This window comes from Melanerpes formicivorus, unplaced genomic scaffold (assembly GCF_026170545.1).
Source record: "Melanerpes formicivorus ecotype bairdi unplaced genomic scaffold, bMelFor1.0.p_v2 SCAF_95, whole genome shotgun sequence".
Classification (NCBI taxonomy): domain Eukaryota; kingdom Metazoa; phylum Chordata; class Aves; order Piciformes; family Picidae; genus Melanerpes; species Melanerpes formicivorus.
In genome coordinates this window covers 594,508-609,608 of record NW_027142447.1, presented here as the reverse complement: position 1 = coordinate 609,608, position 15,101 = coordinate 594,508, and the positions used below count along the sequence as shown (strand labels likewise).

The 15,101-nt window shown below is 47.9% G+C and overlaps 1 protein-coding gene across 1 annotated transcript in view; it reads right to left on the bottom strand.

Moving 5' to 3' along the window:
* Positions 1-281: 281 nt before the first annotated feature.
* The window catches only part of POLQ (DNA polymerase theta), an 87,453-nt gene continuing 72,633 nt past the window's right edge, over positions 282-15,101 (bottom strand). Inside the window, exons 27-30 of the mRNA XM_068165981.1 lie at positions 13,352-13,476; positions 10,024-10,177; positions 6,215-6,330; positions 282-748 (exon numbers count right to left, since the gene is read on the bottom strand). Of these exons, the coding sequence (XP_068022082.1) occupies positions 635-748; positions 6,215-6,330; positions 10,024-10,177; positions 13,352-13,476 (509 nt within the window). The 3' untranslated portion in view covers positions 282-634. The remainder of the gene's footprint in view (positions 749-6,214; positions 6,331-10,023; positions 10,178-13,351; positions 13,477-15,101) is intronic.

Here is a 15,101-nt window from a genome sequence, read left to right as displayed (position 1 = left end):
TCCCAAGGCCAGCTCACAAGGCACCAGTTGGACAAATTTGACTGAAAATGCTTTCCTTAAAGCTGAAGGCCAACCAAGCACTGCTTCCACTCACTGTGAATGCTGCAAAGACGTGAAGTAAAAAAATCCAGCCAGCCTCTTCAGCACCTGAGTCTCAGCAGCAGGCTTCAGTACAAAATGATCTTAGCAAGGGACTGAAAAATTCAACATTCAGTGAAGAGACAACGACTTCTTTTTTGTCCTAGACACAATTACACTCCAGAACTGCCAAATTACCTCTGTGCCTTGTTTTAATTAAATAATCTAGCTCATTTCATATGCAATAAATCCATTAGGCTTTGGGGGGGGGGTGTGGGGTGTGGTGTTTTAAATTACAAAATCCAGCAGATTGGTACAGAGTTCATTTCAGTACTGTGCTTTCAGCACTTGAGAGCTTCCCAGCAGCTCTGTGAACGTCCTTCACTGCCCTGTGCAAAGGGGATGGCTTGGTGAATCGATGCCCACTTCTGCCACACATTCTGGAAGGCAGCTGGCAGTGACATCTGCAGACACACAGCACGTGCAGGTCGGTCTCCGGCCCTTGCCCTGCCCGGCCCGCGGTCCCTCGCCGCCCCTGGGATCGCTGCGTTTCCTGTCAGAGCTCCAGGTCCTGCAGGTCTCCCCAGCTAGGTCCAATTTTCACTTTAACATCCAGTTTCACTGAGAGTTTGATGGCATTCTCCATCTCGTGCTTGACAATCTGAGCGACCTACAAGAAAACGCTGGGCGTCAGATGCACACAGAACTCAAACACATAGCCTGCTGTTCTGTCAAGAGCTGGGATGGCCAGGCACCTGGAGCCCTCACCTGCCTTTATCTGCACTGACTTGCCTCTGATGGGAATGAGACTAAGCATCCTAATACTGATTAGGGTTTATGAACAGAGAGGCTGTAAAAAGCCAGGAACATTTTATAGAACAGAACAGAATAGAGCAGAGCAGAGCAGAACAGAGCAATTAACCAGGTTGGAAAAGACCTTCGAGATCATCGAGTCCAACCTATCACCCAACACCATCCAATCAACTAAACCATGGCACCAAGTGCCACATCCAGTCTCCTCCTAAACACCTCCAGTATGGTGACTCCACCACCTCCCTGGGCAGCACATTCCAATGGCCAATCTCTCTCTCTAAGAACTTCTTCCTAACATCCAGCCTAAACCTCCCCTGGTGCAGCTTGAGACTGTGTCCTCTTGTTCCGGTGTTGGTTGCCTGGGAGAAGAGACCAACCCCCACCTGGCTACAACCTCCCTTCACGTAGTAGTAGACAGCAATAAGGTCTTCCCTGAGCCTCCTCTTCTCCAGGCTAAGCAACCCCAGCTCCCTCAGCCTCTCCTCACAGGGCTGTGCTCCAGACCCCTCCCCAGCTTTGTTGCCCTTCTCTGGACACCTTCCAGCAACTCAACATCTTTCCTAAACTGAGGGGCCCAGAGCTGCAACAGAGTTGTGGCTGGTTCCACACTGGTTAAGACTACTTAAGAGGCAACATGAAGTTTCTGTTGAGTGCTTGAGAGTTCCACAGTCTGTCTCTTCTTTCACCTAGACACAGAATTCTAAGTATTTCATGAAGTCTGTTCTGAAAATTTCCATGTACTGCAAACAAGACACAGTCCAAACACACCAGCGGCAAAGAACAGTTCTCCTCCTCATTGTGTTGGCACAAGAAGCACCCTGCAAAACACAAACTCCAAACCTCTGGGAAAGTGGATCACAATGCAGGTGCTCCAAACACTGCCCAGGTTTCCCCTTGCTATTTTGTTGAGGCATCTCCAATGCTTGCTGTCCTCCACAAGCATTCCTAAGCAAACACTCATTTCAGTACATTCCTAGGGAACCAGGAAGATATTTTTGTTCTTGCCACACCTTGAGTCCTGTGTCCAGTTCTGAGCCCCTCAGTTTAGGAAAGATGTTGACTTGCTGGAAGGTGTCCAGAGAAGGGCAACAAAGCTGGGGAGGGGTTAACCACCACCACCAACAGAGCAAGAGGACACAGTCTCAAGCTGCACCAGGGGAAGTTTAGGCTGGAGGTGAGGAAGAAGTTCTTCCTACAAAGAGAGATTGCCCATTGGAATGTGCTGCCCAGGGAGGTGGTGGAGTCACCATCGCTGGAGGTGTTTAGGAAGAGACTGGATGGGGTACTTGGTTGATTAGATGGTGTTGGGTGATAGGTTGGACTTGATGATCTTGGAGGTCTTTTCCAACCTGGTTTAGTCTATCCTATCCTATCCTATCCTACACTATCCTATCCTATCCTACACTATCCTATCCTATCCTACACTATCCTATCCTATCCTACACTATCCTATCCTACACTATCCTATCCTACACTATCCTACACTATCCTATCCTACACTATCCTACACTATCCTATCCTACACTATCCTACACTATCCTATCCTACACTATCCTACACTATCCTATCCTACACTATCCTACACTATCCTATCCTACACTATCCTACACTATCCTATCCTACACTATCCTACACTATCCTATCCTACACTATCCTATCCTACACTATCCTATCCTATCCTACACTATCCTATCCTATCCTATCCTATCCATGTTTCTAACCTATTCCTCCATGCCAGGGGTCAGCTCAACAGGCAGATCAAGCTCCTCCTGCCATCTTTGGCAACATTATCACCATCTTGCTACTGTGCTAAACTCTGAAAGCTCCCTCCCTTCACTTTAACGTTCTGCACAGACTGGTGAAGCCCTGATGCCCCAGGCATTTCAGACCTCCAGCACAAGAAAAGTAAGCCCAGGTATTACCCCAATATGGTCTTTTAAAAGAGGCAAGCTAGCTCACTGACAGACTGCTATATTTGGTTTGGCTGAGCTGGAGTTAATTCTCCTCAAAGCATCCTTCTAGTGCTGTGTTTTGCAGCAGTAGCTCATAACACAGCAGTGCTTTGGCTGCTGTTGCATAAGTATCCAGGCTGTGCCTTTCCAACATCTCCCTGCCCCAAGAGTATTCTGAGGGGTGGGCAAGATACTGGGAGGGGACACAGGTGACCCAAACTAGCCAAAGGGCTATTCCATGCCATACAACATCAGCTCAGATGTAAGAATGGAGTGAAAGAAGGAAGCTGCTGGGGGTGGATTTGTCCATGGTGTCTGTCCCAAGGAGCCACCAAGCTTAGAGAGCTCTGCTGTCCGAGACCGACCATCGTCCTGCTCAGGGGAAGTAGAGACTAACATCTCTCTCTCTCTGCTTTAGCTTCCACATGGACTACTGTCTTTGCTTATTATTGTTATTAAATTGCTTCTATCTTATTACTGGCTTTTGTTATGTTTCTCTCCTCTCCCCTGTCCATTTAAGAAGGGGAGTGACAGAGCATCTTTAGGGGGCATTTGGCCCTTAGACCAGGGGCCAAACCACCACAGCTGCAAATGAAAACCAATCAATCCCTGGTGGTGTTTCTCTTACAAAGCATCAGTAAGAGAAATAAATTCCTACATATACAGACAGGTATTTTTAGCTTTATTTTGTGCTCTTCAGCAGCTGAAGATAAGCCAGAGGCAGCATCAAGCATGTGACCCAACTAACTTGTTTGAATAAAAAGGACTGTTGCAGCGGAGGAACAGATGATTTATAGCACAACAAAGCTCTGGTGCCAGCAAGAAAAATGACACCAATACAGAAACCAAGAAAGCTCACTTCTTTCCTAAAGGAAAGAATCATTCCTTTCCAACTGTAGTTCAAAAACCCAATCATGCCCTGGGCTGCATCAGGAGAAGTGTGGCCAGCAGGTCGAGGGAGGTGATTCTCCCCCTCTACTCTACTCTGGTGAGACCCCACCTGGAGTACTGCCTCCAGTTCTGGAGCCCCTATTCCAAGAGGGATGTGGAGGTGCTGGAAGGTGTCCAGAGAAGGGCCAGAGAGGGCTGGAGCACCTATCATGTGAGGACAGACTGAAGGAGTTGGGGCTGTTCAGTCTGGAGAAGAGAAGGCTCCAAGGTGGCCTAATTGTGGCCTTCCAGTATGTGAAGGGGGCCTACAGAAAAGCTGGTGAGGGACTTATTAGGGTGGTAAGACTAGGGGAAATAGAGCAAAAATAGAAATGGTAGATTCAGTTTGGATGCTAGGATGAAATTCTTCACCCTGAGGGTGGTGAGACACTGGCACAGGTTGCCCAGGGAGGTGGTGGAAGCCTCATCCCTCAAGGTTTTGAAGGCCAGGCTGGATGTGGCTCTGAGCAACCTGATCTAGTGTGAGGTGTCCCTGCCCATGGCAGTGGGAGTGGAACCAGATGATCCTTGAGGTCCCTGCCAGCCCTGACAATTCTATGATTCTAATTAATTTGGGCCCTACTTTGAATGGGAGCTTAAGAGGGAGATACTTCCAGAGATCCTTTCCAACACAGACCTTTCAACTACAAGGTTACTCTAAGGGTAGATCTCAAAGGACAGCAGGCAATATACTATCACCAAAAAAAACCCACTGAAGAGTAAGAACAACCCTGTTGGCTCAGCTAGATAGAAATCCTTGAAAACAAGCAAATCCAGCACTCATAAGCAAAGGCTGACTCTAAGGAAGATGCCCTGTGTACATATGCTGTTCTAAGTGATTCCTCAGAAGATCCACAGACAGAAATATATGTGAAAGCAGTTAGGCTGGTAATAATTGCCCTTGAACTTGAGGTTGTTAATGAAAAAATAACACATTAAATGATAAGCAAATCTTGGCCCCAGTTCTTCTGGGCACTCTGATCACTTGGAGTCAGTACCTAAAGATGTATAAGCCTATACTCAGGGAATGACAGTTCTCAACAGAAAGGCAATTAGGAGCCTTTTCACAGCTAAAACTGGATTGAAGCAGCAGATGTCTAAACAGAGCTGTCAAGATGAACAGAAGCTTGAGCTCAGATTAAAGAGAAAAACATTAAACTTTTTGTTCTTAATTACATTAAAAGGAGAGAAGAGAAGAGAAGAGAAGAGAAGAGAAGAGAAGAGAAGAGAAGAGAAGAGAAGAGAAGAGAAGAGAAGAGAAGAGAAGAGAAGAGAAGAGAAGAGAAGAGAAGAGAAGAGAAGAGAAGAGAAGAGAAGAGAAGAGAAGAGAAGAGAAGAGAAGAGAAGAGAAGAGAAGAGAAGAGAAGAGAAGAGAAGAGAAGAGAAGAGAAGAGAAGAGAAGAGAAGAGAAGAGAGAGAAGAGAAGAGAGAGGAAAGCTTCTTCTAACATCCAGCTTAAATCTCCCCTGGGAAAACTTGAGGCCATTTCCACTCATCCTGACACTTGTTGCTATGGAGGAAAGACCAACACCCACCTCGCTACAATCTAATTTCAGGGCGTTGTAGAGAGCAAGAAGGTCTCCCCTCAACCTCCTCTTCTCCAGACTAAACTATGCCAGTTCCCTCAGCCACTCCCCAAAAGACCTGCTCTCCAGATCCTTCACCAGCTTCCTTGCCCTTTTGTCATTAAATAATGTATGTGCACAGAAGAGGAAGCCAGACATTGCCAGGCTACAGAAGTATGCCCTGGGAGCCCTCCTGCCGCTGTGCTTACGACTTGAGAAAACACTGAGTTGCCAACATATGCTTGCTGCTGAAACACTCCCTGCTGAAATCTGTCACACAGACACCACAGTGCCCAGGCACAGGAGCACCAACACAGAGGAAGAGCACACACACACACAGAGACACACACACACATAAAAAGTACCTTAACTCCACACAGTACCTCTCTTACATCTACCATGCTGCTGACCTGCACCATACCACTACTAACAGAAAGACAGGCAGGGAGTGAGGAAAGAAGTACCCAAAGCAAAGAATCCTCCTTTCCCTACAGAGTACATGTTCCAAGAGAGACACCACAAGACACAAGTGTAAAGGCAAAAACACCTCCAAATGAGGGAAAACTTCCTCCTCTACCTGTCAACAACATCAAGCTTCTTTACTCAAGCCTTGCAGAGAAGGTGCATGACCTGCTGTTACAAGCAGCAAAGCATGTGGTGGGAAAATTAACTTCAGCCATGGGGGTGACTTGAGTCTGAAAATACAGGGATCAAGAATGCAACACCCTTCTGCATCCCATTGATCTTTGTTCTCACAGACCTTTTAGCACCCACTGAGAGAGGATCCAGGGAAAAGAAGCAGAGCACCTGCAAGGAAGGCTCATTTGAAACACCATAACACAGCAGACAGCTGAAAAAGTAAGTGCAGAGCTGTACCTGGATGACATCGTCCTCTGCAACCTCATAAAGGAGCTCATCGTGGAGCTGGAGAATAAAGAAGCCTCCACTGATGGGATGTAACATCCCCCTGCTTCTTTTCCTTGTTAGTCTCCCTACAAAGTGAAGAGCACAGTTCATCAGCTATCACTGTGTAAAGGCATGTTTCCTGCAATTAGAAAATCCCCTCACACATTTCTAGTGCTGAGGAAAACAACATGAGGAGCTTGAAAATGAACCAAGCCCAAGCTCACAGATAAAACCACAGAACATTGCCATCCTATCAATATTTGTACAGCTACTGAGGGGAAAAAATGTTAATGAAAAGCATTTTAGATATAAACATTTCAGCTTTACATTAGGAGGACATGAATCAGAACAGAAACAAGAGACAGTTGCATCTCCTGGACCATCTGCTTTAAAGATAAATGTTAAACAAAATCAATGTCAACTTCACTCAGAAGCTGGTGTGCAATGTTCTCTCTGGCAATGAGTTGGGGTTCTGCCCTTCTTCCAAAACATTTTAATGGCTGGTCATAGAACCATGGAATCAATAAGGTTGGAAAAGACCTCAGAGATCAGCAAGTCCAACTTATCACCCAACACCTCAGGATTAACTAAACCATGGCTTCAAGTGCCATGAACACCTCCAGGGATGGTGACTCCACCACCTCCCTGGGCAGCACACTCCAATGGCCAAACTGTCTTGCTGGGAAGAACTTTCTCAGCACCTCCAGCCTAAACTTCCCCTGGCACAGCTTGAGACTGTGTCCCCTTGTTCTGGTGCTGGTTGCCTGAGAGAAAAGACCAACCCCCACCTGGCTACAACTTCCTTGCAGGTAGTTATAGGCAGCAAGAAGGTCTCCCCTGAGCCTCCATTTCTCCAGGCCAAGCAACCCCAGCTCCCTCAGCCTCTCCTCACAGGGCTGTGCTCAAGGCCTCTCCCCAGCCTTGTTGCCCTTCTCTGGACACCTTCAAGTGTCTCAATGTCCTTCTTAAACTGAGGGGCCCAGAACTGGACACAGAGGACTCAAGGTTGTGGCCTAACCAGTGCTGAGTCCAGGGGCAGAATGACCTCGCTGCTCCTGCTGGCCACGCTATTTCTGATGCAGTCTATAAAGGCACTGAGCCTCCTCTCAATGCAGTTAAACTGTAGCTACTACTTATGATTTAAAAAAAAAAACAGGAAAAAAAAGAAAAGCAAAGGCAAAAAAAAAAAGAGCAGCTTTTGCATAAACAAGTAAGCAGCTGACAAAAACACAATCCTGGTCGGCCTTGCCTGACAAAAACCAGAACAAACTCTTCATGGTAAAAGCTTTTTTTGGTTGTTGTTGGTTTGGGGTTTTTTTAAACAACAACCAACCAACACAACCTCACACACAAAGACTCCAAAGTTATTTATTTCTCAGGTTAGCTAACAGGAGGCCTCCAGTTCACAGCTACAGGAAGGGTTTCACAGCATCATCAGTGCCTCGCACAAGCCTCACACCGAAGCAGCAATGTTGAAGGAGCAGCACGATGCAGGATGCTTCCCTGCTGGCACATAACTTGCTGAAAGAGAAATCCTTCCAGTTCTTGAACAGCTAGCATCAGAAGGGGACAAACTCTCACAAATGGATCTACTTGCTGGGCTCTACACATTGGCCACAACCCCATGCAGAGCTACAGGCTGGGGTCAGGGTGGCTGGAGAGCTGCCAAACAGAGAGAGACCTGGGGGTATTGGTTGACAGCCAGCTAAGCGTGAGCCAGCAGTGTGCCCAGGTGGCCAAGAGGGCCAATGGCATCCTGGCCTGCATCAGGAACAGTATGGTCAGCAGGAGCAGGGAGGGCATTCTGCCCCTGTACTCTGCATTGGTTAGGCCACACCTTGAGTCCTGTGTCCAGTTCTGGGCCTCTCAGTTTAGGAAAGATGTTGAGTTGCTGGAAGGTGTCCAGAGAAGGGCAACAAAGCTGGGGAGGGGTTTGGAACACAGCCCTGTGAGGAGAGGCTGAGGGAGCTGGGGTTGCTTAGCCTGGAGAAGAGGAGGCTCAGGGGACACCTTCTTGCTCTCTACAACTACCTGAAGGGAGGTTGTAGCCAGGTGGGGGTTGGTCTCTTCTCCCAGGCAACCAGCACCAGAATAAGAGGACACAGTCTCAAGCTGTGCCAGGGGAGGTTTAGGCTGGATGTTAGGAAGAAGTTCTTCCCAGCAAGAGAGATTGGCCATTGGAATGTGCTGCCCAGGGAGGTGGTGGGGTCACCATCACTGGAGGTGTTTAGGAAGAGACTGGATGAGGCACTTGGTGCCATGGTTTAGTTGACTAGATGGTGTTGGGTGATAGGTTGGACTTGATGATCTCAAAAGTCACTTCCAACCTGGTTAATTCTATTCTACTTGCCTTCCTACAACTACAATGGCCAAACATCAGTAGCTGCTGCTCCTGGAAGGGGTGGGAAGTTCTGCCAAGCAAACGCCTTCTGCTCAAGAGCAGACCTCTGAATCTTGTCTAAAATAAAACTCCCTGACACATTTTTTGAGATGTGGCAATTAATTATTTAGCTTTCCTTCTCAGTCCTGCAAGCCAGACAACAGCTTCATGTTTCAGGTTGAAGCATAAGAACCATCAAAGATGGCACTCCATCCCTTCAGCTGTCTTGCTAAAAATATGACTGATGAGCACAACACTGTCTGCACTATGCTAAAAAAAACATCTTCATAGCACTCCACTGGGAATGAGTATCCCAGCACATCTTTGCTGTCTTCAGCCAGAAGAAATTTATGCTGCTAAGTGCTTCACACAACACCCTTCTGGAGCCTCTATACATCAAATTCCAGTCCACAAACGCCAGGCTTAATTCTACCCCCCCAACAACAAATGTATTGCTGGAACAAGAAGTTGTTTCATGCTCTAAAGATCTATTCTCCACCTTTAAAGGCAGAGTATATGCTCAGGTTCTCCTTCCTGCAATTCTGTGGTGACTTCACAGGCCATACCACATATGAACTGCCACTCTCAACCTTAGTGTGGCAGTTTAGGCTGGGTGCCTCCTGTCGCTGCCACGCAAGATACACCTCCAGTGTCCTGAGGGTTCAGCCCAGTGGGTGGACACAGGGAGCTGTGTATTTCATACCCATAATATCCTGCACCCTATAAATCCATCTGCAAGGTCTCACACTTCCTCTTTCTTCCCTTGCTATTCCCATGGGAGATGCTCCTTATCTGGTAATGGAAGGGGAGTTATCTCAAGGCCTTTTAGACCTGGCTAGGCCTAAGGCCAGGATGAGAAGGGAGAAGGGCAATCTCAGATCTGGCCAGCTGAGATGAGCCTAACAGTGGAGGGGGGTGGGGAAGAAAGAGCTCGGGGAGTTTGGGTATACCCTCAGATAGAGAGAAGGGGAGTGCTGGGAGGCTTCTGGGTGTGCTGTAAGGGACTGTATGCTTTGGGTTTCTTTTGTCACTGTGCTTGTAGCTCTCTGTAAAACACTCACTGCTCTTCCAGTTAAACTTTCCATCACTTCTGCAATCCACTTGCCTGAGTCTCATTTTTCTGCCCCGGTGGGAGGCAAGAGAGGATCTGCCTGGCCTCCAAACGTGGACACTTTGCAAGACACTTTGAAGCAACTCAGGTTTCTGATTTGATCACAGTATTTGCTTCAGCTGCCTGGTGAGCAGGCATTCTCTCTCCTTCCTTATGACTTCTTTGCTCATTGAACACCAGTTTATCACTGTCTCCCACCCCTAGCCCCACCTTTTTTTGCAGGCAATTATTTTGTTAAAGCAATCAGTAACACTGAATGTGTAGTTCTACTGTGCAAGGGGAACATACCAGTCTTATCCCTCTGGAAGGAGCTGTCCAGATGTCCAAGGGACTTGATCACAGAGGAGAAGGCTTCCAGGCGTCTCTGGATGTTCACAGTGGCTGTTTTGACGATGTCTGCAGCAGATCCCTGAACAGTTGTATTCACAGCCTGTCTCTCTGCCTAAACGGAGAGAGAGAGAGAGTTGCTCTCAAAACCTACCCCAAAAAACTAACCAAAATCCAGCATGCCACATGCACTTCATTACAAATAATAAATACCGACAAAGAGTTATATATCATGTAAATACAGACAGTTTGTTACACCCACCTGAAAAAGAGAGACACCCTAGAATAGAATAGACCAGACCAGATTGGAAGAGACCTTCAAGATCATCGTGTCCAACCTATCATCCAACACCACCTAATCAACTAAACCATGCAGCCAAGCACCCTATCAAGTCTCCTCCTGAACACCTCCAGTGATGGCAATTCCATCACCTCCCCAGGCAGCACATTCCAATGGGCAATCACTCTCTCTGTGTAAAACTTCCTCCTGACCTCCAGCCTGAACCTCCCCTGGCGCAGCCTGAGACTGTGTCCTCTTGTTCTGGTGCTGGCTGCCTGGGAGAAGAGACCAACATCTGCCTGTCTACAACCTCCCTTCAGGTAGTTGTAGACAGCAATAAGGTCTCCCCTGAGCCTCCTCTTCTCCAGGCTAAGCAACCCCAGCTCCCTCAGCCTCTCCTCACAGGGCTGTGTTCCAAGTCCCTCCCCAGCTTTGTTGCCCTTCTCTGGACACCTTCCAGCAACTCAACATCTTTCCTAAACTGAGGGGCCCAGAACTGGACACAGGACTCAAGGTGTGGCCTAACCAGTGCAGTGTACAGGGGCACAATGACCTCCCTGCTCCTGCTGGCCACACTGTTCCTGATGCAGGCCAGGATGCCATTGGCCCTCCTGGCTGCCTGGGCACACTGCAGGCTCATGTTCAGCCTGCCATCAACCAACACCCCAGGTCCCTCTCTGCCTGGCTGCTCTCAGCCACTCTGACCCCAGCCTGTAGCACTGTATGGGGTTGTTGTGGCCGATGTGCAGCACCTGGCACTTGGATGTGTTCAATCTCCTGCCCTTGGACTCTGCCCACCTGTCCAGCCTGTCAAGGTCTCTCTGCAGAGCCTCTCTACCCTCCAGCAGATCAACTAAACTAGCTTCAGAGAGAGCATTTCTCCAGGTGACTGAGAAAAGCAGGATTTCCATGCATTTAGAATTGACATCAAGGGCAGTGACAAGCCACAGTAAGGAGAAGCATATACACATGGTCATAGTTTCATAAGGACCAGAAAAATCTCACACTTAATCCAAGTACCTTGTAACCATCAGAAATGGATAACCAAAAGCAAGAAGCTGGATTTCATGGACTGGTTTGCTGCTGAGCTCTGACTGCCAGAGGATTACAGCTGTGCAAAACCTCACCAGACCATTCTAGGACACAATGACTTTTTTCCCCATTCAAGCAACCTTTTTACTAATCCCCTCCTCAGCCAAAAAAAAAAAAACCACAACAACAAACTGTATTCAAAGGTTCTCTGATTAGAGCTGAAATGTGTGCAAAAAAGACAAGGAGGCTGAAATGAAAGTAAATATAATTCATTAACTGGCCTTTGATTTATACTTTCAAATCATATTGAAGTTGACTAGAAGGTGCATCTTCAGATTAGTAGTCAAATGATCTCAAAAGTCTTCTAAAGTCTTCATGTTGTCCTTTCAACTGCTTGGAGTAAACACTCCCCCACTGCCCCCCTCTTCCACTCCAGTCTTTAATTCCACATGAGCTGATCCAGCTTCCTACAGAGAAGGATAATGCTGCCTCCCAGCAGAAAGGCAACAACATCTCTCCAGGGAGTCAGCTCACTCTTACTGAAGTAGGGTCTGTGACAGCTGTGTCTGAAATGACCTTGAAAAACAAACCAATGCCCATGCAAAGGCATATATTAAGTAAATATTTATCTAGCAAGTTAGAACAACTCACCTTGGAGGGGAAAAAACAAAGGAACATACATCCCAAAATCATTGAAATGTTAGGGTTAGAATACAGAATTCACCAGGTTGGAAAAGACCTTTGAGACCATTGAGTCCTACCTATCAAAGCCAGGGGCAGCAGGTTGGAAGGGCTCTCAAGGATCATCTAGTTCCAACTCCCCTGCCATAGGCAGGAACCCCTAACACTAGAGCAGGTTGCCCAGAGCCACATCCAGCCTGGCCTTAAAAGCCCTCAAAAGTGCCCTTTCTTGCTCAAATGCTAGCAGCATATAATGCTGCTGAGTGGGAGCAACTCAGCCTGAAGAATTAAAGCACATCACTGTGTGGAGGCTTTCAAAAATCATGTCCACTTATTTCAATAAATTACTCATTCCAGTTCCCATGTGGGAGTGCTGAAGGGAGGTTAGCACAGTGATGACAGCTGCACACCCAGTCACAGAAGGCTTGCGTCAAGCAGATCATGACAAAAGCTCTGTTATTCAGAGAACAGCTGAGGGGACAATGAACTGAGAAATGGCATCCTGGCCTGCATCAGGAACAGTGGGGCCAGCAGGAGCAGGGAAGTCTTTGTGCCCTGTACTAAGCACTGGTTAGGCCACACCTTGAGTCCTGTGTCCAGTTCTGGGCCCCTCAGTTTAGAAAAGATGTTGAGTTGCTGGAAGGTGTCCAGAGAAGGGCAACAAAGCTGGGGAGGGGTTTGGAGCACAGTCCTGTGAGGAGAGGCTGAGGGAGCTGGGGTTGCTTAGCCTGGAGAAGAGAAGGCTCAGGGGTGACCTCAGTGCTCTCTACAACTACCTGAAGGGAGGTTGTAGCCAGGAGGGAGTTGGTCTCTTCTCCCAGGCAACCAGCACCAGAACAAGAGGACACAGTCTCAAGCTGCACCAGGGGAAGTTTAGGCTGGAGGTGAGGAGAAAGTTCTTCCCAGAAAGAGGAATTGGCCATTGGAATGTGCTGCCCAGGGAGGTGGTGGAGTCCCCATCCCTGGAGGTGTTCAAGAGGGGATTGGATGTGGCACTTGAAGCCATGGTTTAGTTAGTCATGAGGTGTTGGGTGACAGGTTGGACTTGATGATCTCTGAGGTCTTTTCCAACCTTATTGATTCTATGATAATTAAGATGGCTCACAGACAGGTTGGACTCAATGATCCTCAAGGTCTCTTCCAACCTTAGTGATACTGTGATACTGTGACCCTGCAAAACCAGAGACAGGTATACAAAAGTCCAATGCTTTAAAAATAAATGTTAAAAATCCCCAAAAGATGTACAAATAAACTACATGAAAAGCCACCACAGCAGCTGTGTTGCACTCCACATACATGAGCTTTACTGTAGGGATTTGCATCATTGATAGCTGGCAGGTACCTCCGTCTTCCCAGGATGGTCTGCACAAACCCATCTCTCCGGCAGCTCCTCACTGTCTCCCTCAAGAATTTCTGAATCCCTGTGGAAAGGAAAGAGAAAGTTTTCCCTAGTACAGCTGATTGTCCATGTTGCACTTTGGCCACGGCAACCCCATGCAGAGCTACAGGCTGGGGTCAGAGTGGCTGGACAGCTGCCAAACAGAGAGGGACCTGGGTGTGCTGATTGACAGCCGCCTGAATATGAGCCAGCAGTGTGCCCAGGTGGCCAAAAAGGCCAATGGGATTCTGGCCTGCATCAGGAACAGTGTGGCCAGCAGGAGCAGGGAAGTCATTGTGCCCCTGTACACTGCACTGGTTAGGCCACATCTTGAGTCCTGTGTCCAGTTCTGGGCCCCTCAGTTTAAGAAGGACATTGAGACACTTGAAGGTGTCCAGAGAAGGGCAACAAGGCTGGGGAGAGGCCTTGAGCACAGCCCTGTGAGGAGAGGCTGAGGGAGCTGGGGTTGCTTAGCCTGGAGAAGAGGAGGCTCAGGGGAGACCTCATTGCCCTCTACAACTACCTGAAAGGTGGTTGTAGCCGGGTGGGGGTTGGTCTTTTCTCCCAGGCAACCAGCACCAGAACAAGATGACACAGTCTCAAGCTGTGTCAGGGGAAGTTTAGGCTCAAGGTGAGGAGAAAGTTCTTCACCGAGAGAGTCATTCGTCATTGGAATGTGCTGCCCATGGAGGTGGTGGAGTCATCGACCCTGGAGGTGTTCAAGAGGGGATTGGATGTGGCACTTGGTGCCATGGTCTAGTCATGAGGTCTGTGGTGACAGGTTGGACTCGATGATCCTCGAGGTCTCTTCCAACCTTAGCAATACTGTGATACTGTGACTTATCACTGGGGTGACTGAAAGCAGCCCAGGACACCCAGGCAGCATAAAGACAATCCTTTACATTTCCTAGACTCTGAGAGCAGACATGGCCACACACAATCACTTGCTCAGCCTATTTGCAGCACTGCTGGGAAACTTACTAATCCTTCTGAGGTGGAAAAGAGTGACTAGTGTCAGGATATCTGGCTGTGGACAAGGAGGCAGGAAGTCTATTCTGCACAGTGCCCAGGCACAGAAGATCACACATGTATTATTAATAATGGAGGGGTCAAGACCTGGACCAGCACTGGAAAGACAAGTAGTAGGAAGGGAGTAAGTTGAAAGCAGAAGTCAGGGCCCTTGATGCCTCAGTCTGCCTGACTTGAGTTTGTGTCAATTTAGATTCTAGGATGAAAGAAACAAACCCACCTGCAGTTTGCAAGGGAAGGAGCAAATCCACCAAAGCTGTTAAAAAGAAACTTAGGTCAAACAAAGGTGAGACAGGGAAGAGCCTCTTTCACTGCAAGTCCAGGTAACTGCTGCACTACAGTGGAAAAAGTTAACTTCAGGCAGTTTCCATCCAAGGTTTAAAAACATAAGATGTAGAAGGAATGATTCAAGACGGTGCTTAGTGACCTGGTTAGGTGGTGGACTTGGCAGTGCTGGGCTAACAGTTGGAGTCAATGATCTTAAAAGTCTTTTCCAACCCAAACAATTCTATGATTCCATTCAAGGATTCTGAGAAGCACAGAATGCTAGGAGTTGGAAGGGACCTCCAGAGATCACTGAATCCAGCCCCACTGGTAAAACAGGACCATGCAGGGCAGGTCACAGAGGAACATATCCAG